The sequence below is a fragment of the Nicotiana tomentosiformis genome, chromosome 1 (assembly GCF_000390325.3).
Source record: "Nicotiana tomentosiformis chromosome 1, ASM39032v3, whole genome shotgun sequence".
Taxonomy (NCBI): domain Eukaryota; kingdom Viridiplantae; phylum Streptophyta; class Magnoliopsida; order Solanales; family Solanaceae; genus Nicotiana; species Nicotiana tomentosiformis.
Window position 1 is genome coordinate 52,501,079 of NC_090812.1, and position 25,871 is coordinate 52,526,949.

Here is a 25,871-nt window from a genome sequence, read left to right on the forward strand (position 1 = left end):
TATTACACGGAAGATTGATGGACTTACTAATTTGATGATTGATTCAAGGAGTTAAGACTGGCGGTTCGGCGATCGAGCAAAGGCTTGGTTCCTCCATCGTTGTACCGGCGATCAGCCCGAAGAGCACTTCCCTGGAGGAGAGATTGAAAGAACGGTCTCCAGCGCACTGATTGAGCTAGCTAGAAGCAGGAACTCCTATTTATTTAAGTAAGGCCAGCTGTAAACAAAGAAAACAAGAGATTCGTGGTTGTACCAATACCAGTTGACAGCAATTGGCTAGTTTCCTACAGTTGACCGATTGATCCATAAGAGCGGTAAGAGGATGATATTTACAAGGACGGGAAGCGGTATCAAACAAGAAGAGCTGAAAGTGAAGAACCCTTTGAAAAGGTTCTATCTGATAGGAGGAAGTACTCAACTAGTGAATGAAAGGAAAGATGACGCCCAGGCGAATTCAACATATTCAAGAGTCCTCTTTAATTCAGGTAACTAATTAAGCGCATCTATCTACCAGCAAAGACAGGTTAGAATGGTAATCTATGCTAGGAGTACCCCTTACCTTAAACCTTAAGTAGCTTACTGAAGGAAGTGTGAAAGTAAGAAAGCAAAGTCTCAACTCGAAATCAATAGCCCGCAAGAAATAGAAAGGAAAAGGCCCATCTCTTTCCAGTAGTATGTAGCTTTACTTCCTTGAACTTCTATGGAGGTCTTAGTTTGCGCAGTTGAGTGGCAGTTGTTGAATACCTCTCGTAGGCATGATCTCAACAATTACATATATAAATGGAAGTAAGTCACTTTTAAGATACACGACTAGAAGAAAGAGATCTTTCTATTGATAGGAACGAAACTTCTTAGAAAAGTTGCGAAGACGGGACTAGTTTCAAGTAGAATCCGAATAAAGAAAAGGGCAGGGTCGGAGCAGGTGTCAGTAAGTGAAATAAAAAGGAAGCTTTTAAAACTATATAAAATGAAATGTAATCACATAATAGAATATTAAATAATATTGTAGAATAAGAGGGAAAGTACAAGTAGAAAGAAAGATTTTTTCTCTTTTAGCGAGGAAGAGAAAGAAGAAGCAGATGCTAACTCAACCGAATAAGGAGAGGTTTTAGGCGGAAGAAAACAGCTTGGCTAACAAGGGTTGCAGTTGAACTATATACAAATAGCTCTAGCTGGAAAGGGGGATAAGCTCGACAAAGACTTCGAAGGAAATGAGGTAACCAACTACTAGACCGAAAGGAAGGGGGTTTACCAACTAATCAATAAGTAGTTGAGGGGGAACTGGTCCTACTACTGAGCCAGCATCAAACTCTTCCTTTCTGGTTACATTGGCTTGGCCTTTTGGACAAGTAGATAGCACATGACCAAAAGTTTTTACACCCATGAGCTAAGGCACCACCCTTCTTTCCGACCTGGATTGGAAGAATTTTCCACATACTGAGGTTTTGGGTCTTCATGAGTAGTTCTTGTCGACGATCCCTTGAAAAAAGTCCTTTGGTGAGCCGGCTTTTGCCCCTGACAAAAGTCTTTCCCTAGGTTGGGACTCTTTAGACAGGACTAATTGCTTCGATTTCACTCATGTCAGCTCATAACTTCGCTCCTCGATCGCTTTTTCTTTCTAGTGAACTAGTGATGCAGGAAGGGAATGATAATTAGACTCCTATAGCAGTTTGGGAGCATCGGCGTCTATTTGGTAGAATATAACAACCTGAACTCTTTGCTTTCGATGGCTGCTTGGGGATGAAACATACTAAAAATGCGAATATGATCGATCCCGGCTCATAAGAAGTATGGAGGTTCTTGTAAGTTGGGTCAGTGGTTCAAGTGACTCAAGGAATAGAGCATTTTGGCATTGTTGAAGTGATTGGCAGAAATGCCCTTGAGACGAGAATCCCGTTGAAATGGAAAGTCCTTAGTCTACATACATTAGTAGAAGGTTACGCTCTTATTATTGAAAAAGAGTTATCCTCCTCAAAATCCTTCCCCCCTTGGTCGAGTTGGCTTAAGCCCGAATCCATACTTACGGAAGAAGGGCGGAATATCGGCTACGAGAGAGAGTCCTTGTTGTTCACCTCCGCCTCCCGACGCTGCTGACCCCTACCGCGATCTTTTTCCTTTATTCGCTACAAGATTGGTACAAAATTCTAGTTCGTTGAACCTACCCTTCGTTTCTGTTAATCATTCATGACCCCTGAATGGAAGATAAAAGACTTTACTAAGCAAGTTGTATGTCGGTCCCCGTTGGTTAATTGTGTCAACAGAGGCAAGGAGTACCGCTGGACTATCCCACTAACGATCCTACTTCAACAACCTTCTCGTAATACGTAAACAATGTATCCCAATCCTATAGGAGTGACAGTCGTAGTGGAGATCGCTGAAGATATTTATTCTTAAAAGAAAGGGCAAGCACCGAAACACAGGTATGATCAAAGAGAGGCCTCAGCTGACGCTAATAAAGCCAAAGAGCAAGAGGGAGGTGATGATGTGATTTCTCATGTACTTGTGTTTGTGTCGCTTGACAAGTATACCTATTAATCAATTGACCTATCTCTATTTGTGTTTTCTTCTAGGTTGGATGACCCTGGTCTTCTTTGAGTTTATGATATTCCCCGCTCGTCCGAGCTTTTGTAGGCCTAAGCAAATGCTTAGATGAGAAGAAGTCAGAGCAAAAGTCAAAACAAGAAGGACAAAGAAGTCTCTTCCACTCCTCTAGAGGTTGAGTATGAGGAAGTGATGGGGACGATGATGCTCGTGCAAGATAAGATGACGACTGGCTGACTTATCGAACGGACGGACACTTTGATCTTGATCGTGCAATCTAAGTCGCAATGAAGGACTATCATGAATGCGGCTGGAGCCGCTATATCCCACAACAGTGATCTTCAAACTGATAAACCAACCTTTCACTTCTTATATGGGGAATCATCCACATGAGGACCAGAAGATGGCATTCTAAGGCTATATAGAGCCCTTATCCAAGAAATGAACTATCTTGCTTAGCATACCTCACCAAAGCTCTTCAAATCAATCTCCTCGGTACTTGAACTTGATTCTTTAAAACTGGGAACTGCATTCAATTAGCCGGGCATAAGCTCTCCCCTTGCTTTGCTCATTTTCTCTTGATACGCTTACCTTGCCCGTTTAGGTTTTCAAGAAGTAGACACGGGCAGGGAAATTCCTAGCTAGGTTCTTCGTCTCAGTGCTCTCTCGGCGGCCAGCTCGTCAAAGTACCAAACCCTGGCTTTCTACCCTGAACATTGGGTATCTTCTTCTGGCCCCTTGGGGGCAAGTGAGAGCACTAGATCGAATACATAGGATTGTCCATATTTTTTACCTTAGCTATACTTAGACTACTTCTCGATTTTTCCTTTTTATGATTTTTTGCTTCCAAAGGCTTACATGGGACAGCAGTTCCATTCATCATCATAAAAGAGGAACGAAGATTCCCGATTGCGTTCTTGGATTGGGAGGCCTTGCCGCATGCTTCATTCCCATTATCGTAATTATTGTCATAATTGCTTCCTTCACCATCAGAAAGATGGACAGATACGAGAGAAGAGGAAATGGAGGCCAAACATACAGTAAGGTACCAAAACGGTTGTCAGTTGCGGCACAAGAATTTGGTTCAGTGTCAAGGGTGGTGATGTGAGGGACAAGGGTAGCAATCCTTTATTTCCGAAAAAAACCTATTTGCCCACAGATCAATGAACCGGAGGGACCAAAGGAGTGCCAGGGAAGGGGCAAGGGGTTCACCACTTTCACGAGTTTCATAGGTTCAAGAGATCCCACCATAGAAGTGTATAGCCGTTCGCCGAAGGAAGGGATTCTTTATCAAAGTCTTCGAAAGGCGCACTTAACCTCATTCAATGATGGGGTTGGGGCAATTGACCGATCCTAAGCTAAATCTAGCTCTGATGGTATGTCCGCGGGTCCCTTCCTCTCAACGTCTGAAAGAACACTCTAATGGCAAGTCGGGCTGATTCTAATATAGGGATAGAAAATGAATTGGCAAGGGCAAGGTTCGATCGAAAATAGGATAAATAATGGAAAAAGTCCCTCTCCGATAATAGGACTTGAAGGATTTAGCTATGTGAGCCTGCCACTATGCTCCTTTGTTACAGAATTAATGGTCAGAAACTTAATTTACTTAATCTCTTTCGAGATAAAGGTTCTTACAGAGGTGAAGGCACCCATCTCACATAAAATTGTTAGAAAGCTCGTGCTCCATTAAGTGTATAGATTGAAATCCAGTAGAAGTCGGAGTACCACAAGGCTATTGAGTTAAATGATGCTCAGGATTGAGGAAGTGGTCTTATTGGCATTCAGAATGGAGTCTGTCCCGAAGGAATCTCATCTCCCTTCTAATAGAACAGGAAGTCTCAAGCCAGTAGCACGATAGCAGTCCATTTAATCCATTCAGTCAAGCCTTTCATGGTCATCTTGAAAAAGGATGGATAAACTTTATCCAAAAAAGGTTAGGAAAGCATGTGCTCTTATTGGACGTCACGGGAGAAATCCCGATGGCTGATAGGGTCATACCCTTTCGAGCTGTGGAGAGTACCAACTTCACTTTGATTAACATCGAGTTGTATGTTTCACTACTTTCTAATAAGGCGCAGCATCGGTCTGGACTCTGGACGGTCTGTCCAAGGGGCTGGAACCCAAGGCTCTTCTTAGTCTAACATGATTGTTGTAACCTCGGCAGGTTGCTCATTGGATTTTGATGGAATTCAGTGACAGTCCACTCCTTAGGTCCAAGGTGCCTTATAATGGCAATGAGGGTTCTCATCTAGGGGAGTTCACAGTGGTGAGCTCAGTTATAGAAGGAGAGGTTGACCAGGCGTTGGTGGGAGGATTGCAACTGGGTTGATCAGCTGGTATTGGGGGCGGGGGAAACTGACCCGAGCTCCATTTCTTAAGACCTTCCGTCTTTCTCCTAATGGCCCTCTTCCTCTTTAGGGGGTTGAACATGGGGGCTGTTCTTATTTTACCAGAGGGATTTGAATTAGCTCCTCCCGATCGTATCTCTCAAAAGAACCAAATTTTTGTTAGCGATTATTTATGATCAAGAAAATGAAATTATGAAAACTCTTTTATCTTATTTAGACTCTTCTGAAAAATCTACATTACATACTCTTTTCTTACGAGATACTGGTAATCCCATTGAGTTCTTACGCTTTCATGTTGACAACTCAATTCATTCGATTACTACAAGGATGAACCCAATCGGAATATGAACCATAAAAGAAAATACCTATTAAACTGATTTAAAGAATACCAGTTACAGTACCTATTATCCAAAGAGGAATCCTTCCAGTAGTATCGGCCATTTACCCCACGTCCCTCCAGATTTCATCAAGTGGTCATGCTAGAGACATAAACAGTCATGGATAATTAAATTAAGAGATTCTTATTTATTCTCTTTAGTTTTGTTAATTGAAGAAATTATTGAAAAATAAAAAAGCAAGTACAAAAATGAGTAATAACCCCCAGTAGAGACTGGTACGATTCAATTCAACATTTTGTTCGTTCGGGTTTGATTGTGTCGTAGCTCTATAATTCAGATTAAGTTTATCGTTGGATGAACTGCATTGCTGTTATTGATCCCAAAAAAAATGATGGTAGGTACAGCTAGGCCGTGAACAGCCAACCATCGTACTGCAAAAATTGGATAGGTTCGATCTATAGTCATTAGGGCCTCCTAAAACGATCTACTAAATTCATCGAGTTGTTGCAAAGGATCAAAACGGCCAGTTATTTATGGAATTCCTTGTCGGCTCTCAGTAAAATACTCGTTTGGCCGAGGGCTTCCAAACACATCGTAAGCTAAACCGGTGCTGAAAAATAACCAACCCGCAATGAATATGGAAGGTATAATAATGATATCAATAACCCAGTATCGAATACTGGTAATAATATCAGCAAACGAACGTTCTCCTGTACTTCCAAACATGCTGAGCTCCACATATTCTTGTACAGTCAAAGATGATCGATTCCGTAAAAGATGAAATCAGTAAATGACAATCCACTGAAATTGCATCTTTGTGAGATCGTCAATATTGTACCGAGGGCGTCTTGAGATTATACTGAATCAGTATAACTATCCTTCTTCTGACATAGCAAGGCAATTTGAATTAGTATCAAAAGTAAGTAAGTACTAAATAATTTCTTTTTTCCTTTACTTGTTGATGTAAAATCATCTTCCATTCAATAGAAAATTCTTTCAATTCAACCAAAGAGAAATTTTCCTTTTGTAGTTGTGGAACCAGTTTTGATGTTGGAATCCTTTTTTTTAAAAGAAGAAGTTAATGATCGAGTAACAAATAAGAGTAGTAGATCATATTCGATGAAAGCAAAAATAAAAAAAGAATAATTGGAATCAATAGTTGTGGATCTCAATCCAAGTTCTTTCTTGATCTAGCTACAAAGATGGGGCAGTATGGAAAGAAAAAATGTGGAACCTAATAGAAATTACTACTAGTTGGACCAAAAACAAGATTTTTTCAAGTGATTGTGTGATAACTTTTTCTTCTTCTCAATCATTCAAGATATTATATGAATTAATATATTACTGAATCTAATGAGTTAAACTTAAATTAAAGTAAAAAAAAAGTTTTCTAGTTTGATAAGGTAATTGTTCGCTTTAAAATCTAAAATGGATTCGATACAATTCAACAGAATCTAAGAAATGATCAAAATAGAAATGATTTTAGAATTTGATTCTATAAAAATTCAAGTTTCACTTTTGAATGAAGTTAGACGATACAGCTCTTATTAGTTTAATAGTTTACCCAAGAGTTACTCATAGACCTAGGCCTAATTCCATCGATGAATCATTTGAGAACGAATTTAGTGAGACTAATCTAATCTTATTCAACCTTAGATGGGAATTAGGGCGAAGCCTGGGGCAGTCTCTGCCTTCTTAACACGCGGCACACCAACTTGAAGTCTGATTTTTAAATCTCTCTCTACCTTCACAAAACTTCTCGCGCCCTTCTCGTAGTTTTGACTTGATCTTAGGCTACCGTTGACCGGCTTCGCGAGACCATTTCGGTCTACACATACATGGCTAAGCGTTATTGATCGGAGCTTTCTCAATCCAAGCTAACTAATAGAAGAAAAGAGAAGAAAGGAAGATCTTATAAGAGACTCACCCCATCTTTACATAAGAAATTTCTTGAACGAAATAAATAGGTGCGTTCATGGACTACTTTGACTTTAGGGATTTGCTTCATCATTAGCTAAAGAAGAGAGAGAAGGGGGAAGCTTAGTCTAATTGTCCGAAGTAATTCTTTCTTGATTGGATGCTAGCTTTCTCTTAATTCCTATCGTGCACTTACATACAAATCTATAGGTAGTTCATCTCCTTCTAAGAAAAATATCCAAAGTTTTCATTTTTGATCGAATTCCGTCTAGTAAGCCTCGAGATCTTACAGATGCTGTTGAGAATCGTAATTAACCAATCATGTATCGGACGCACCATCCCTTGAAGTAAGTAAAGGGCGCAAAGATGCTAATTTGACCCGCACCCTCTTTTTTCTCTTTAAATAAAGAAAGTGGTGGCTAGATTCGCATTTCCTTTCCAGACTATCAAGGATTTCAAAGATATTTCATACTGTGCCCAATCCGAAATTGGTTCTATATATATGACCAGCAACGAGAAAAATAAATGCAATAACTAAATGTCGAGGGGCAATATCAGTCAGCCACAGACCCCCAGTTACAGGATCTAATCCTCCACGGAAAGTAAGAAATTACGCATATTTTGACCAATTCAAGGTGAAAAATGGGGTTGCTCCCTCGGCAAACTAGGATAAAGTTGAGCCAAAAGATCTCGATTCAAGATAAATTCATGAGAAAGTGGTAGCTCTTTAGGATCTACTCCAGCGTTTAGAAATCGGTTAATCGGTAAAGATAGATGTACTTGATGCCCAGCCCAAGAGAGAGACCCAAGTCCTAGTAGCCCTGCCAAATGGTGATTCTGGTAGTGAAAGAAATCCCATACCTAACTCGCTATGCTTGGCGCGGTCCCGTGCTACGCTATTTGATCGAGATTCGAAATACCCTTCCTCGCTGCCACCTTCCTTCAGAGGTAGCCCGATTGGAATCTTGTACACTTTCCTTATCTTTCTTTTATTCATCTAGCCTATACCTATTTCCTTTTGCTTCACGTGGTCGGGCCTCTACCTCATAGAAAATCATGTTTAGGAAGCTAGCGCCCGCTCTCGCTCCAATATACGTATAGGGGGAAGCACCAATGAAAGTGAACCTTTATTGTTTCCTTTTCTCTTCAAACCGATTAGAAGGAAAGGAGTAGCTCCTCCTACATACTCGTATGTAGATCCTGGACTAAGGTATGATTGCGAACATTATTGAGGTTAGTCCTTTCGGATTACGGGTGACAGGCGAATGCCAAAATTCGAAAGGTATGAGCAGTTTCCACTCTGCTCGTACAGAATACGGGTAATTTCCCACCACTTACCCAATATTTTAATAGAGGGACAGCCAGCGGTGAGGCCATTGAACGAATAAACAATAGGCCCAAGTAGCTTGAAATCAAAAAGGGTGAAATCAGGTGCTAATCTACCTTTTCAGCCCGAGTTAAGACAAAGGAATGGTCTCACTCAGAGGGAATGCGCCTTCATTAAACAAAGAAGCTGAGCAATTGACATCGAATAAGAGTCTGTATGAGACAAAGGAATGGTCTCACTCCTTGATCTTGATTTGTTTCCAGGAGCATATATGGAATGAAATAAGCAATCAAGTATGTATTTTGTTCAGTTTACGACTTCATTCCCAGAGTAAGGAGAAAGAAGACACATCGTCGGGGAATAGCTCTGAGAAGGACTTCTCTGAGTAAAGAGATATGTAAGGGTAAGAGTCATTCCAATTGAGTAGGCGAAGAGTCTCTTTCGAGAGAGATCCTTTACCACGCCTAACTAAATGAAAGAAAGTAAGAGAGAGAGTGGCTGCCTATTTCTTAAATGAAAATAAAGGACTTCCTTATCCTAAGGCTGTCACTGAAGGAATCTGGTAACTAATGCTGCCAGAGAGGCTGAGTTGAGTATCGTCGCATCATCTCCGACAACTTCTTTTGCTTTGTAGCTACAGCTCTTATCCTTCCTAAGTGGTTCATAAGTCTTTCTTAGTTTAAACTTCTAAAGACTGCTTGCGCGCCTTGTTCCTGCTTTAGCCTATGAGGTATTGATCTTGTTGTTCTTTTTAGTTTCAGTGAAGTGCTTGTAGGGCTTAACTTCCGATTTAGCTATTTCTGTGATAGAAGAAGAGTATATTATAGAATAGACTATAACCCTAGACTCGGTATGGAAAGGGAGTAAGGTAATTCATCATCAACCAAGGCAGGAATCGTTAGAGTATTGTATTGCCCTCCAATAGGACTATGCAGAGCAGCGGGAAGGTCGGAATCTAGGGAATCTATCTTTAGAGTGTAGCTCCGCACCTTACCCATCGTGTAATGACAATGTGCCTTCACCCCATGATCTTAGTGCTCCGATTGCGCCTTCTGTAACTGTAAGTGCATATGCATATATAATTTATATGTGAGTTTCGCTTCGGGGAAGACGAGTTAACTCCACAAAGCAGAAAATTATTGCCTCGGATATTCCATTAACGGTTACCTTGCCCACGAAAGGAAAAGAAAGGGCAATCTGCTAGAGGCACCTTCCTATTCCTTGCCGCAACGTATCCCAGGTTGGCTACCTTTCCCTTGCAAAATCCTAGGAGACTCTTGCTTGTAGGCGTAAGGAATATTTCTGATTTACCGCTTGGACCTAAAAACAATCTACTAAAGGTCTTCTGATTCTGCTGCGGGCATTTTATTTTCTTGGATCTTATCGATCTATGCCTTTTTGGTCTATGGGGTATCCCCCTTTTCCTCTTTTCTTTCTTTCATCTTCATAATTCCTCGGGTAAACATCATGCCAATATGACTGAGGTAAGGGGGAAGACCTCATTTCGTCATTCATATCTATTCGTCTTAGACCTGCTTTGGTGATTCAATCCGTCATTTCATTTCCCCCTTCATCATTTGATTTTTCGCATCTAAGCGCTGATCTTGCAAAAGGAGTACAGTGCGATAACAAGCGATTTGTGATCAATAAAAAGTACCACTGGATTCTGTGCCCATCAGTCTTGGATCCTCACCTTAGACAATTTCATTTGGTTATGAAAGAAAGGCTTTATCCCTAGCGTTAATGTCTCTATCAAGCACTCTTCTAAAGTTGTCTTCAAGCCCACATATTCAACTCGCTGCCTCATCCACATAGCATGAACTCACTCGAAGTGCTTTCTCCTACTATGGTGGAGTTTACCAAGAACTCTAAATGTTCGGAGCACCGGTTCTGTTTCAGAAGAAGCATGATGGCAGTTTCAGGTTTTACATCAATTATAGAGCGTTGAACAAAGTGACCATCCAGAACAAGTACCTTATGCCTCTTATTGAAGCCTTTTTCGATCAGTTGAATGGAGCACGATACTTCACGAAGTTTGATTTGCGGTCGGGGTATTATCAAGTGCGTATTGCCGATGGTTAACATATTTCTTTTCTCTTGTATTGGCTTTGCAAGTTCCTACTGTGCATCCCTGCCCGATCATTTTCTTCTGATTATCTGTTTTTAGCCAAACTACTAGCATCTGGGAGGAGGTTTATAGACTCATTTAAGTTGAGACGGACTCCCTGGTTTCTATACAGAAGCTGCACAATGGCTGGGCCTGAGGATCCACATTTCAATATTATCCTGAGAATCCGAGAGCTAATGAGAAGGGATTGGAGGTGTGAATTGAGACATATTTGGAGGGAAGGCAATGTGAAGATGTGTTGGCTAAGAAAAGTCTCGGTCCTGCTCCTAGATTAACCATCCTACGTGAACCCCTACCGCAATCAGACAGTGGAAAAAGAATGATAACTTAGGCCCGACGACACCTAGAGTTGCTACAGTGAGTTAGAGCGTAAAGCCATAACATGTTCCAAAAAAGGAAGTATACATGTCTCTCCCTCATGGATATTCTCCATAGGGGGAGAACTCAGTTTGCTGCCTGAATCAATCCCTTTTATGGACTTAAACAAGCGTCCCGAAATGGGTTTGTAAAATTTTCTTCTGCTTTACTGGATGCTAGTTTTCTTCAATCCGAGACAGTCCCTTTTTATTCGTCGACGTGGAAACTATTCTATTTTTTTAGTATATATTGATTAATTTGTAATCATTGGTAATGATATTAAATTCAGCATATCAAACAGTTGATTTGGAGATAGAGGTGAGGGAGGAAGAGTATTGGGAGTGGTATATTCCCAAAGCCTTGAGATCTTTCTTTTACTATTCTCCGGCCAGATCTAGGTGTAAATCAGGGGCTTGGCATTGTGTAGAGAGAATGGATATGCCAATTACTACTCTGTGTATCTGATGTGTGCTTCGGAGTATTGGAATGCTGATCAGAGGCGGGCGACGGTAGAAGGAGGTAAGAACCGGGTTAGGCGCTCCAGCATCTCTAAGAGTTCCCGTTCTCGCTTTTATTGATCTTCCAAACTTGAAGCTCGCCTACTTTGAGAGAGGAGAGACAATCATTTGATGCATGACAATGGAGAAAAGTACTATATGCTTTATGTTTCCTATGCAGCTACTACAGCTAATAAGCTATGCATGATGGTATGTGATGCATGCTTTGACTTCTAAGGCTTGACAGGTACTTTTGGTCAATTTCCAGTTGATTGCCTCAACCTATCGATTGAGTGAGTTGGAGAAGAAAGTCTTAGAAGGCTATGACTCTATAAGTTTCGCGTCTTATTTTTTTTTTGCGTGTATACTATTTATTTAGGTGCAAAAAGCCTAAGCGGTCAAGCTATTATATTTCGAGCCTACTCTCTATTTCCACCGTTGATGCAATAGAAGCTCTTAATGCAATATCTGGTGGTGAAGACATTCCCGCTGTGAAAATTGGAGTTGACGGTCCTAGTTCTGTTACAGTAAGAGCTGTTGCTAGAATAACCAGTGCTAGTTACTTGATTGTTGGAGGAGAAACCACTGTTAGAAATGTTCACATAGAAGCTCCTCTTTCATCTGCAGGTATAGACTTCTTTGAATCTTATCCGTTTCAGAGGTTAATCAATAGGGAAATCTGCATTTCTTTTATTTTCCTTTAAAAAATTCTTTTTCATGGGCATCTTCTATTCAAAAGGACCTTACTCAATTCAATAGAAACTTAACTTCTACCCCACTTTTTTTCTTTTTAGGCTAAATTATTGGGACGGATTTTTATAGGGATTCAAGCTTGCGAAATGCTTTATCATTCTTACTCTTGAGTAAAACTAAACTGGCTTTTGACGCAGGTGCGAAGCAAGTCTATGCGGAAAGGATAGGAAAAAGCTCTATACGATACGCGAGTTGTTGGTGGAATATGAGTAAGGACTTTGTTTGCCCAAGTCCCTTGCTTGAAGGACTATCGCACTTTCAGTAGTACTGAGATTGTCCCTACCACTACCCTTTATCAAGCTGGTTTACAAGAGTTCTGGATTTCCCAACCTGACAAAACTTCTAGGGAATCTAATTTCTTTCGAACCCCCTATTATATTTATATGCGGTCCTAACCTTGCTACTCATACTTTCACTAGCAAGAGAACTTCTGCTCGTAACATACCTCTAGGGATATAATCTTACTTCTTGAAGCGAGCTACTTTAACTGCCAAAGGAGCGGGGCAACTCGAGTTTGACGAGAGGCATGGATGTAATTTCAAAGAGGCTCGACCGAACTCAAGAACCGGATAGAAGACAGGCCCAACTGTCATACCTCGTGCAAGTTCTAATTAATGACCTCAAAGAAGTAACTAGCTTCTTTCTATCGAGCGTGCCTTAGCATTAGTTTACAAGGAAGCTTTGTCGTACTTAGAAAATGATGGTTCTAAAGTAGGTGTCAAGCTGAGAAAAGGCGGAGAATTTTTGAATTCAAGAAAAGAAAGGCATTGCCCAATACATTTATTTTATACAATAGGAATTCTAATCCGTAAAATGAAATGTGAATTCCTACGACTCCTCTCACTCTCAGGGATGGATTGAACAGCAGCTGTTAGGGAAGGATCTCTATCATTGGTTCATCAGAAGCCATCATGCACGAAAGCAGCAAGGAGTGTGCTAGTGAGTCCCAAACAAAGGAAAGAAGGACATGAAAGGCATAGAGAGGACTCAAGGACAAGACACGACTCAGATCCCGGTAAATTTTATCTTCATTGGCCTTGCTGTCTGCAGATCGATTACTCTCCTTTGAATGTGAAGCCTGTTTGAAGGCAAGTCATGGTATCTGGGATCGGACATCGAAAGGGAAAGAGAGGTTTCAAAGTCTATTATGGAAGCGGGCCCCTACTGGTAGTGATACCCCGATCTCATGGATGAAGGCTAACATTTTCTATTGGAATAGAGGGATGTGCAGATCAATTCTACTTTTAACTTTGCCATCTACAGATAGTTTGCCCTGAGCTAGGACACGGAGTTGGAAGAGAATGCCAATATATCAGTTCATCTTCATCAAATGCCAAGATCTCCATGAATTCAATTATTTTGCATCTCTTTGCTTCTGAGGCAGTTTCAAGTTTAAGCCGATCCTCGAGGTCCAGTAAAAGGTCACTCCTCATCTCGATCTTATTAAAGGAGGAAGTAAATAGATCAAGGTTTCTACGTACTTCCATTATGGAGGGTGCGGGCAGGGAGGCCGGCTCCACGGATTGGTTGCCAAAATTGACCCCTCGCCTTAGTCTCCGAATAAGTTTTTATAATAATCAAAAGCACCTTAAAACCACGAATAAGTTGGAGATGAGGGTGATGAGTTGGGATCCTTTAAGGCGGGGCCCCGGGGTTATGGTCTTGTTACTTTATGTTTCGTAGTCAATTGATCCCTCGATCAAGTCATAACTAGAAATATCTTAAAAGAATAAGAGAAATCATTTGGATTCGAGGCGAAACCCCTCTCCGCCGTCACGGAGTTCTTATGCTCTAATCTCCGAAATCGAAGGTCAGCTGACTGAGGAGTTAGTATTGATTCATGCAAAGATGCTCCTTTGAAGCTGGAGTAAGGAATTGTCCACCTCATCACCCCGAAGAGCAGTGGCTCTGTTGTTTTGCACGCCTACAGAGAGAGACTCCAAAAGTACCGACGCTCAATCGAAAGAAAGAGCAATCAACTATATGCTTAACTCATGCCCCCGGAATCCCTAGACATAGAGAGAGGGTACGATCTAATATTTTACTAGAAGGAAAGATGGTGAAAAGCATAGAGCGTGCGTGCTACGCTCTCGCCCTCCTTCCATCCGCGAACCTGAAGCGGGAGAAAAAGCGTAATTCCCCGGTGTCATAGGTTACCTTTCTATCTTCCTCCCCTGTGACATTCCCAAAGCGATCGCTATCCTTTTCTTGCTTTCTTCTAGTCTTGAATTTTTATAGAACGGCTTTATATCAGGTATAGTTGGTTAGGATAAAGCGTTAGTAGATATAGAAAGTGTGCCGGGGATGCGGCTCGGGTATAGTAGGTCTGGACTCCTAACATGAAAGAGCCTTCTCTGGTAGCAGCATTATACCTTAGTATCTCTCTAGCTTTCAGTCTATATAAAATGAAGTAAGCAAAGGTCAGTCTGTCTGGCGTTTCCTCGCATAAAGGAATACTTTTGCATCGGCTCTCTCTCATTAGGTAATTACCGAGGCAAAAGCAGCTCTCTCGCAAGTCAGTATCCTCGCCATCTTAGTGGGACTAGTCTAAAAACCTTTCACTTGGTTTATTTGTGGGAAGGCCCTTCTAGAATTACGTTTAACGTCCCATTATGACTTTCCCGATAGGCGCCTCGAGTCGGTAACTGGGCTCCAGGGCATTACTACCACGGCTACTATCGACCTGAGCCCAAAGAAGGAAAAGAACAGACTAAAGCGAGGAGTTCATTAGCCATACATAGTTAAGGAGGATGGGGGTCAACCTCTTTCATGACCCATGTCCCTAGTGTGTCACTTGGTTAGAATTTGTAGAACAAAATAAGTAGGACTGGTTTTTCGATAGGGAAAGAGACAGGGGAGGGGGAGTTAGCTGTAATTGAGACACGTTTTTCGGATGGACGATAAGGATTTTTTCGAGATAGTTAACCACTTTTTTAACCGTGAGAGGGTGGATGTAATTCAGCTCAAACGAAGTGAGAGGGAGGTCATTCAGAACCCGCTGTCTCCAGAACGGGGGGGTCTCCAGAGGCGCTGCCGCAGGCGCCAGCACCGACATAAATTGCCACCCCGCTTCCGATCTAAAAGAGAATGCGAGACTTCGAAGAAACATTCACACTTTGATTCGTGAGAAACTTCACGAGAATATTGTGAAAGGAGGAAATGGCGGTTGTCCGTGCACTTTCCGGAAAGCCATCCTGCTCACATAACACCATCGCTACGCGGAACCTCAACACACATGAAATTAACAAGCCGTTTCATAACTCACACGGCACAAAATAGCATTACATGAAAAATCCGACGACGAAACGACATCCAACATCTGAATAATCCTCCATAAGGAGCACTATGCAGAAATGAACCCATCCAGCCTGATACACAGCCCATATTCATATTTAAATCCTTTCATGGACCTCAAGCTGATTCTGATCGCACCGTACCAGGCTAATAACCTTTCAAGGGTCCATAATAACCCTTTTTTCCCATAACACATAAAAACATCCATCATAACCGGAACAAGCTTCTACAGTCCACCACCAGACGAACCGAGCGTCTTCCAGGCATGAATTCCCAATTAGCGATATTACCACAATCTTCATACTTGGTTTCCATTCTTCAATCAATCAAGTGACTACACGTCACACTTATACAATTTTCCCGTGGGATATGCTCCCATGACCTTCCGCACCAGGTAACAAGTCTGTACATTCATACTAGCGTCCACACCAATGCTGTAAAGCAATTCAAGAATCCGCATTCAGTATGCAAATCCTCTTCACACCAGGCACCGATCTCAGGTGACGCCAAAAACAATGCCAGTTGACTCTAACCATTTGAGTCCTTTCTCGCTCATCTGAGCTCGTGACATTCTTGTCAACACCGAACCGCAACCTTGATCCTCAACTTCCAAATCCCATGCTAATCACTACACTTAATCATGCCAATGCGCAAGAGCACCAAAAATTTCATCATAACTCCGGAACCACTAATAGGGTAAACACTCCATCATATAGAAACATTTTACTTAGCTCATTTCATGAGAATCATTGCAACACACAGCCAAATTCCCATGACCACAGAAAATACAAACCTTAAGTAGTGGTTTAAACCACCATAATCCTTCCGGGATCCGTCTACACATAACATGCCATAATGCTCGAATGCCCCCAAATAAAATCAATTACGGCGGCCGTCAAACCTCACACGTACCGCCACAAATCACATGCACAATTCAACATGCTGAAGGAGCTGATCATTGCCATCATCATGCCAATTCAACCACTGCTAACCAAACCTGACTTCTCCTAATTTACTCTGGATCTTCCTTAGAAATAACAACAACTCCTTTATCAAAATCCGATGCAAAAGATCGATAATCAACCATACTATGGACTCGAAATCCTTAGACACCACACCTTAACTTTTGAATATACTAGGACCATTATTGAGAGTCACCCACTCTGACTTGGTCCTGAATATAATCAACTCCAAGGCTCTGCTAGCACATGAACGCCCTCTCAAAGAAGCACATGGCCAAATCATCTTCCTTGTAACTCGCCTCTACATGAAGCATAAATCCTGAGTCTTCCCAAAGCCTGAGCATGAATCGATCAGGCCAACTATAGCACACATTCCTCAAATCGCTTGCTCAAATTACCACTGATGTTCTCCTTCCTTAGTCATAACAACCCATCAATATGCCGATACCCAGAAATCTTACAAATAGATGACAATGCAATCCAACTGTAGGCGATGGGGCTCTCCCAATTAGCTTGAAGCAACTATTGCATAAACCTGGAACCCACCAAGATTCTTCCTTCATCGACATGATCTAGCACAATCAACCCACCAAATTCCTGGGAATCCTCCCATTAAACTTTAATGAACACTCCGAACCACTAGCCACATTTACATATTCAATCTCTTACCGGGTAGCCAGTAGAATTCTTTGTAGAAGCTTCATCAACAACACGCGACCGCTAATCCTGCTCACAGGAGATAGCCCACCTGTGGAAATTTCATGTCAACATCCTCCAACAACGCTGCACCGAGTACAATAGCCACAAAGCCAATAAACCATCCTTAGCCCGTGCTCATTCACCAGTTGTACAAGTTTGTTCACTCCTCATGGACATCAACTAAATGTGCGACAATACATTCCAATCCAAAGTCATGTTGTATCCCTCTTCATATCGGCAAACTCATTTCTGTCGCATCCAATCTTCCCCCAGTATAATAGCCAACATTCCAAATTAAGTCTGTAGACCTAGTTATTGTCCACCATGAATCCCAAATCACTCCAAACTTTCCTCAAGACGTGTAGCTATCCTACCCCGTAACCTATATACTACCTTGCCACTCTCCCACTTTGGTCAAACCCTTTCCTTTAAGCAACTACTCGACTTCTGTTTCTCTCACATGGCCTACTAGGAACTTAACCACCACAAGACACCTCTCACATGTCCTTCCTCATCCTTTGCTGCCCAGTTGTTGCCTTAAATCAAAATCTACCTCATTAGCACTTGAACCGATAGATCGCTACCAACTTTAAACCCTTCCGCAGATCATCTTTCTCGAGCCATCAATACCGGGAATGCCGATCCGGTCCTGAGCCACTGCACATTGCGACCTGTGACAGCCGCTTTCTCGGCACCATTTATAATACTCTGCCCCAAGACATAGGCAAGCATCCTACCATCACCTCAATACTGTGCGATAACAACTCATGAGCATCATAGCAACATGTGCATAGACTCAAAGCTTTCAAAAGTACAACTATTTAGCTGAATTGACAGAATATCCTTCCACAAGACGACGATAATAGCCCAATCAATTGCGCAGGGAGAAACATCCCGCACCACATCTGTAGTACCATTAAAATTCCTCAATTCCCGATTTATAACCAATGCTTTACGTCGAATAAGATCAAATAGGAAGGAAATGAAGACATAATCCTTAGAGGAATCAAATCGCACGATGAGGAATCAAGAAAGGGAAGTGCTCCTAACAGCCCTGTAGCCTCTCGAAGATAAGTACAGACGTCTCTGTGCCGATGCGCAAGACTCTACTAGACACGCTCATGACTCGTGAGACCTAAGTGAAGCTAGTGCTCTGATACCATGTTGTCACGACCCAAAATCCATAAAGGTCGTGACGGCACCAGACACCGCTGTCAGGCAAGCCAACAATAAATACTTAATAAATTCTCATTTTAATATTTTTGAAATCATAGTTGTTCCCCTCAATTAAATAGCAAAAGATGGAGTTTACAAAATACATAATAATATTTTTAAAAACTTCCAATGCAGTGCAACCCATAATCATCCCAAAACCCGGTATCACAAGTGCATGAGCATTTACTAAGAATGTAAAATAAAATACAAGGGTTGTCCGGAATACAAATTGGACAGGAAAAATGTAAGTACTCTGAAGGAGACACTGTTGACTGCCGAGCGTCGTATAGAATGCAGCTTACCTAAGTCCCCGCCATAATCGCGCCTCTGCGCCCACAAGGCCGCTAAACAAATGTGTACCTGCACAAAAATGTGCAGCAAGTGTAGCATGAGTACGTAAATCAATGCGTACCCAGTAAGTATCCCACCTAACCTCGAAGAAGTAGTGACGAGGGATCGACTCGGACACTTACTATTGTCTATAAATAGGATATCAATGATATAATAAAGTATGGATTATATGAACGGTTGCAAGCTCAATATTTTGAAGTAAGTAAGCAGTTCTTTTATAATTAAGAAATCTCCAAATTTATCTCCCATTATTTAACAATTTAACTCAGGCCGAGGAGGAAATATCATTATTTATAAATTTCAAGGCATGCAATACAAGCATGCGCAAATCATGCCGAGGTCGTACGGCCCGATCCAACAAATATTTAAACCGTGCACTGCCAGAGGGTCAAATGGCGTGAACCATAGATGCATCTATAAATTTCCCCGCTCACGAATCATACATGCGATGCGGTCCCCGCTCGCGAATCATACATGCGACGCGGTCAAATATAAATTTAAGGAAATACCCCGCTCGTGAATCATACCTGCGACGCGGCCAAATATAAGTTTAACATTTAAATCATATCTCTTTCTTGATTCTTTTTAAAATAATGAAAACTCAACTTGAAACTTTTTAAGGAAATCACCCGCTCGCGAAACATACATGCGACGCGGTTACTCATAGATTTCTTCAGCTATTATATTATTCCTCAATTCTTTTCAAAATTACGAAGTCCAAATGAAACCTTTTAAATCTTAAGTTCTTCAATTTCAACTCCTTCCAAAACATTTAATAAGCAGACTCAATCTCGCTCCCTCTCAAGGCAAACAATAAACATAAATCAATAACAATATCAACAAGGCATGATGTGAGCCTAAAACTACTCGGACGTAGGCATAGCTAGTAGCTACGCACGGACTATCGTCACCTCATGCGTACGTAGCCCCCACAAATAGAAGCACACAATAATTTAGTTCACCTATGGGGTTAATTCCCCCTTACAAGATTAGAAAGGAGACTTACCTCGCTCTAAAGTTTCATAACCGATTCCCAAGCCATTCAATCAACTCAAATCGATGCCCAAAGCTCCAAAACTAGTCAATAAATGAGCAAATCCACAAATATATACTCTAATACTCATTATAATCCTATTTGCAAAAATTCCCAACTCTTTTCGAAAAGGCGATAAAATCACCCTCGGGCCTACGTGCCCGGATTTTGAAAAGTTTTGAAGATAATCATTACCCATAACCTTATGAACTCAAATATATGACTTATGTCCAATCCCATGCTCAAATTCGTGGTAAAAATCCAAAAATACCAAATTCTAGGTTTTCTACCAAGACCCAACAATTTCTACTAATTTCCATGTCTAAGTCCATATATAAACCATGTATTTAACTTGCAATAGGTGGGAATTAACTTACCTCCAAGTTGCTAGTTGAAATCCCCTCTCAAAATGCTCCACAATCACCGAGAACATGAAGAAATAATGGCTAAAAATACGCAACTCCGGACTTAAATGAAGGTTCTGCCTTCTGTGATTTTCGCACCTGTGGAGTTACACTCGCACCTACGGTTCCGCACCAGCGGAACATTCCTCACAGGTGCGCATTTCCCCCCTTTTGCCTAGCACCGCACCTGCGAAAAATTGCTTGCTTCTGCGCAAACGCAGGTGCGCCCATCCCTTCGCACCTGTGCATCCTTCCGCTTCTGCGCGCCAATCCTTTGCACTTGCGCGTTCGCAAGTGCTTTAATATACTTCGCATTTGCGGTTTCCGGGCAGCTCCTTTCCTTCGCATTTGCGGCTTGTGGCTCGCACCTGCGGCTGTCCATGCGCAGGTGCAATCATACCAGAAGCTGGAAGCTTGAGCTCTTCTTCAAAATTCCAAAATTGGTCCGAACCTCGTCCGGTTAACACTCGGGGCCCCCGGGGTCCCTCCCGAACATACCAACAGGTTTGAAATCATAAAACAGACTCGCTCGAACTCTCAAAACGTGTAAAATAACATCAAAACTAAAAATCATACCCCAAACCAAATTGATTCAACTTAGAAATTTTAAATTCTTCAAACTTACTCTGAATGCGCCGAAATATACTTAAACAACTCGGAATGACACCAAATTTTGCGTGCAAGTCTTAAATCACCATACGGACCTACTCCAACTTCCAGAATTAGATTCCGACCCCGATATCAAAAAGTCCACTTCCGGTCAAACTTCGCAAAACCTTCACATTTCTAGCTTTAGCCAAATGACTCCAAAATGACCTACAGACCTCCTAATCCACTTTCGGACGCGCTCCCAATACCAGGATCACCATACAGAGCTATTCCCAGTCTCGAAATTCCAAACGGACATCGATAACATAAAATTTACCTCCACCCCAAATTCATGAAATTCTTCAAAAGTGCTAACTTCCACAATAGGTGCCGAAACGCTCCCGAGGCATTTAAAACTCGATCCGAACATACTCCCAAGTCCGAAATCATCATACGAACCTGTTGGAACCTTCAAATCCCGACTCTGAGGCCGTTTACTCTAAAATGCAATCTTAGTCAATTCTTCCAACTTAAAGCTTTCGAAATGAGAATTTTCTTTCCAATTTAACTCTGAACTTCCCGAAATTCAATCCCGACCATGCGTACAAGTCATAATACCTGAAATGAAAATGATCATGGACTCAAACTGCCGAACGACATGCTAGAGCTCAAAATGACCGGTCGGGTCGTTACAAGACGAGCTTCTAAGTTGTCTTTAGATTTCTTACCAAGATCCAACAGTGCATAAATTAAGTTATCACACACATTATTTTCTATGCGCATCACATCAAGATTATAGCGCACCAAGTTAGACTCCCAATAAGGAAGATCGAAAAAATTGCTCCTCTTTTTCCATGTATTTTTCATTACCCCACTTACCCCTTCACTCGACTGGTCGCGAGTAAATTTTATATATTTAATTTGATTCAGCACTAGTGACCCAGATACTAGACAAGGTACAGGTCTTGTTTCTTTAGTCCCATCAAATGATTTTGCATCATTCCGATATTTATGTCCCGACTTTAAGAAGCGTCGATGCCCCATATAACAAAACTTTTTGCCATGTCTGAGCCTTCTAGATTTAGTGTTTATGTTGCAAGAAGGGCATGCAAACCGACCATAAGTGCACCATCCAGAGGGAGTACCATATACTGGAAAATCATTTATAGTCCACATAAGAGCTGCTCGCATTTGAAATATCTTCTTAGTAGAGGAATCATATGTTTCTACCCCGACATCCCATAATTCATTTAAATCTTCTATTAAAGGTTGCAAAAAGACATCAATATTATTGCCAGGTGCTTTCGGTCCAGGAATAAGTAAGGACAGAATGAAGAACTCTTGCATCATGCACATCTATGGTGGAAGATTATATGGCATTAAAATAACTGGCCATGTACTATGAACAGTTCGCATTATACCAAATGGATTAAACCCATCAGAAGCTAATCCTAGGTGGATATTGCGAGAATCTCCAGCAAATTTGGGATATTTACTATCAAAACTCTTCCAGGCTTCAGAAGCTGCAGGATGTCTTAGAACTCCATCTTTGTTGCGCTCTTCATGATGCCATCGCATTGCTTTAGAAGTTTCTGAAGACATAAACAATCTCTGCAACCTTGGCTTTAAAGTAAAATACCTTAGGACCTTGGCTAGAATTTTTCTAACATTATTTTTCCATCTAGAAGCCCCACAAATTTTGCATTCATTGACATCCTTATTAGAAAACTCTTTCCTAAAAAGCATGCAATCGTTGGGACAAACATGTATCTTTTCATACTTTAAGCCTAAGCTTTCAACTATCTTTTTGGTCTCATAGAAAGAAGGAGGCAATGTTTCACCTTTAGGCAACGCATCCTTCAATAGTCCAAGCAAAGCATTAAAAGACTCGTTTGACCATTTGAACATGCATTTTGTACGATAGATATGCAGCAAAAAGGACAGTTTGCTAAACTTTTTGCATCCAGGATATAGTTCTTCGTTTGCTTCCTTCATGAGCCGTTCAAACTTATCCACCTCTGGATGAGATTGATTTCAAGATGGATGAGTAGTATTTTCTTGTAGGTTTGGTTCCATCTGACCCCTTTTACTAACGTCAGTCTCCATGAAATGTGTAAAGCCTCCAAAGACATCATGTATCATTCCTCTCATATCATCGCCCCTTAAAGTTGATTGGTTGCGATTATTTACTTGAGTATTATTTGATGCCTTTAGAGACTCCCTATGACAAAACCAAGTATTATATGAAGGCATAATACCATTAACCACAAGATGATCATATGTTGTGGCTCGATTTACTTGATGGATAAGCACACATTCCCTACAAGGACATAAAAAATTTTCTCCATCTTGTTTTTCAGAAAAGGCGTGGTTTAAAAAGTCCTCTACTCCGTCTATGTATTCTTTACTAACTCTGTCAGAATACATCCATATTTTATTTATAGAAATGTCCATGACATTCAAGATATTCTTTTATTTTTTGCAATTATTATAAGAGCTAAAAATACATTAGTAAAAAGAGGAGAAATTCTTAGTGAATTAAGAAACGAGGAAGAAGCAGAAAAGATAAAAGATGATTGAGGTTGGTTCCATCATAGATAACTAAATGTAAATAACAAATGCATATAACTCCTTTAAATTGATTTAAGCATAATAAATTTGAATGAGTTATTCATTTAAACAAAGGATTAAACTGCAAAATCCACATCCATATTACCAGTAAGGATAGAACTACAAAGAAAACGAACTAATTTTAGTAACGAGAATCTAACAACTAAAATTACCTCATGACCAAATAGTTCACATCCACCTAAATCCACAATTCAAATAGAATTACCTTACGCTTAAATTAACGGGATTTTCTTTAAGTATAATTTGCTATGAATAGCTTATAACAATCGAAAGTAAACATATAACATTAGGAAAAATAGAGGAATCAATCCAATCAGTTTTCCGCCAATTTCACAGCATCCAAAGATCACAAATCACAACATAGCTAACACAAAAAAAATTATCTCTACAAATCACAAACTGCCATAGTTGGACATCACAAATCACAAATCGGCTTTAAATACTCAATAAATAATCTTCTTAATATATAAATCCATAGCACACAAGTTTAAGAAATATCATTAGAAATTATCCAAGACACACTTCTCAAAAATTGAATTACATCAACTTTATTATATGAACCAGAGAAGAAGGAATACCAAAGAAGAGGCACAAATAGTACTAGTTATATTGCAGTCGATGTAGGTGGGCATTCTTAGGTTTATAAAATCTCAAAAGCTCACACTATATTTTTTATATTAAAACACACATAATTTATTTTCAATTTTAGATTTGCTTAAATAAATAGCGTGTTCATAATCAAGGAAACAATAGAAATCTCGACCGGCCAACCTATCAAGCATTTGATAAAGGAATTGGAGTGGGAAATGATTTCCGAGTGACTTTGTTGAGCTTTCGATAGTCCATACACACTCTCCACCAGGTCACCGTTCTTGTGGGGATCAACTCGTTCTTGTCATTTGTGACCACAGTCATGCCCCCTTTCTTTGGGACACATTATACCGGAGAGATCCACGAGCTATCGAAAATGGGGTAAACAACCCCAGCATCCAACCATTTTATGATCTCCTTCTTCACTGCCTCTTGTATTGCTTTATTTAATCTTCTTTGATGTTCAACGGAGGGTTTGGCATCCTCCTCCAAAATAATCTTGTGCATGCAAAAGGCGGGACTTATACCCCGAATGTCCGCCAATGTCCATCCTATAGCTTTATTCCTCTTTTGTAGCACCGCCAAAGTAGAGTCTACCTGTACGTTAGTCAAACAAGAGAAGAGAATAACCGGTAAAGTAGAACATGGCCCAAGGAATTCATACCTGAGATGTAGAGGCAATGGCTTTAACTCCAAAGTGGGAGGGTCCTCGATTGAGGGCTTTGTTGGAGGAGTCTTCCGGTTCTCAAGATCTAAGGATAATTTTCGAGGTTCATAAGTGTACGACCCCATTCCTTACAATGCATTTACACGTTCCACATAGCCTTCCTTCTCATCATCATCATGATTAAGCAATATGGCCTCCAAAAGTATCATCAACATTCATCATGGCACTAGAATCATCAACAATCTCCTCGGTCACTAAGTCCACAAAAGAACAAACTGCATTGCTATTCGGTTTCCTCATACATTTGCATACATGGAAAACCACCTTGTCATCACCCACCCGGAAGGTGAGCTCACCAGCTTCCACATTAACAAAAGCCTTCCCCGTAGTAAGGAAAGGTCTACCCAAGATAATAGGCACCTCATAGTCCACTTCGCAATCAAGAATCACAAAGTCTGTTGGGAGGATGAACTTATCAACACGAACCAACACATCATCAATAATACCCAATGGTCTCTTCATAGTACGATCCTCCATTTATAACCTCATAGATGTGGGTCTTAGTTGCCCAATTCCCAAAGTTTTGAACACCGAGTAGAGAATCAAAGTTGATACTCGCCCCTAGATCACATAGAGCTTTGGCAAAGTTAGCGCTCCCAATAGTGCAAGGGATTGTGAAAGCACCAGGATCTTCCAATTTCAGAGCCATTGAGCGCACAATAGCACTCACTTGATGTGTCATCTTGATAGTCTCACAATTTATTGATCTTTTCTTTGTCACCAAATCCATCATGAACTTTGCGTAGCCGGGCATTTTTTCCAATGCCTCAACCAATGGCACATTAATGGATAAGCTCTTCATTATGTTAATAAACTTCTTAAATTGGTACTCGATATTTTTCTTGGCAATCCTTTGAGGGTATGGAGGAGGAGGCCTTGGCATTGGTGCCTTGGCCTTTGGCATTACCGGTTCTGGTATGTCAATCACGTGTTCCGTAGACGGGTTCACTTCTTCTTGAGTCTCCTCCACATTTTCATCAATATCAATTCTCACTTCTTCGTAAGCTTGAACCACATTGCTTGGAATTTCATCTTCTTGAATCACTACATCATCATCCACAATTCTTCTTTGGTTTGAGGTTGTTGCCTCCCCACCTTTTCCACTCCCTGTGGTTACGACCATGGCATGTACCGTGTTGTTCCCACCCTTCGGGTTCACCACCGTGTCAC

General features: G+C 41.0%; 1 protein-coding gene across 1 annotated transcript; it reads right to left on the minus strand.

Moving 5' to 3' along the window:
- Positions 1-24,821: 24,821 nt before the first annotated feature.
- On the minus strand, positions 24,822-25,605 carry LOC138906486 (uncharacterized). The gene is made up of 2 exons (XM_070195390.1): positions 25,148-25,605; positions 24,822-25,041 (listed from the first exon to the last, which is right to left on the minus strand). Exons 1-2 carry the CDS (start codon positions 25,603-25,605, stop codon positions 24,822-24,824), a joined length of 678 nt encoding a protein of 225 aa, XP_070051491.1.
- Positions 25,606-25,871: the final 266 nt, after the last annotated feature.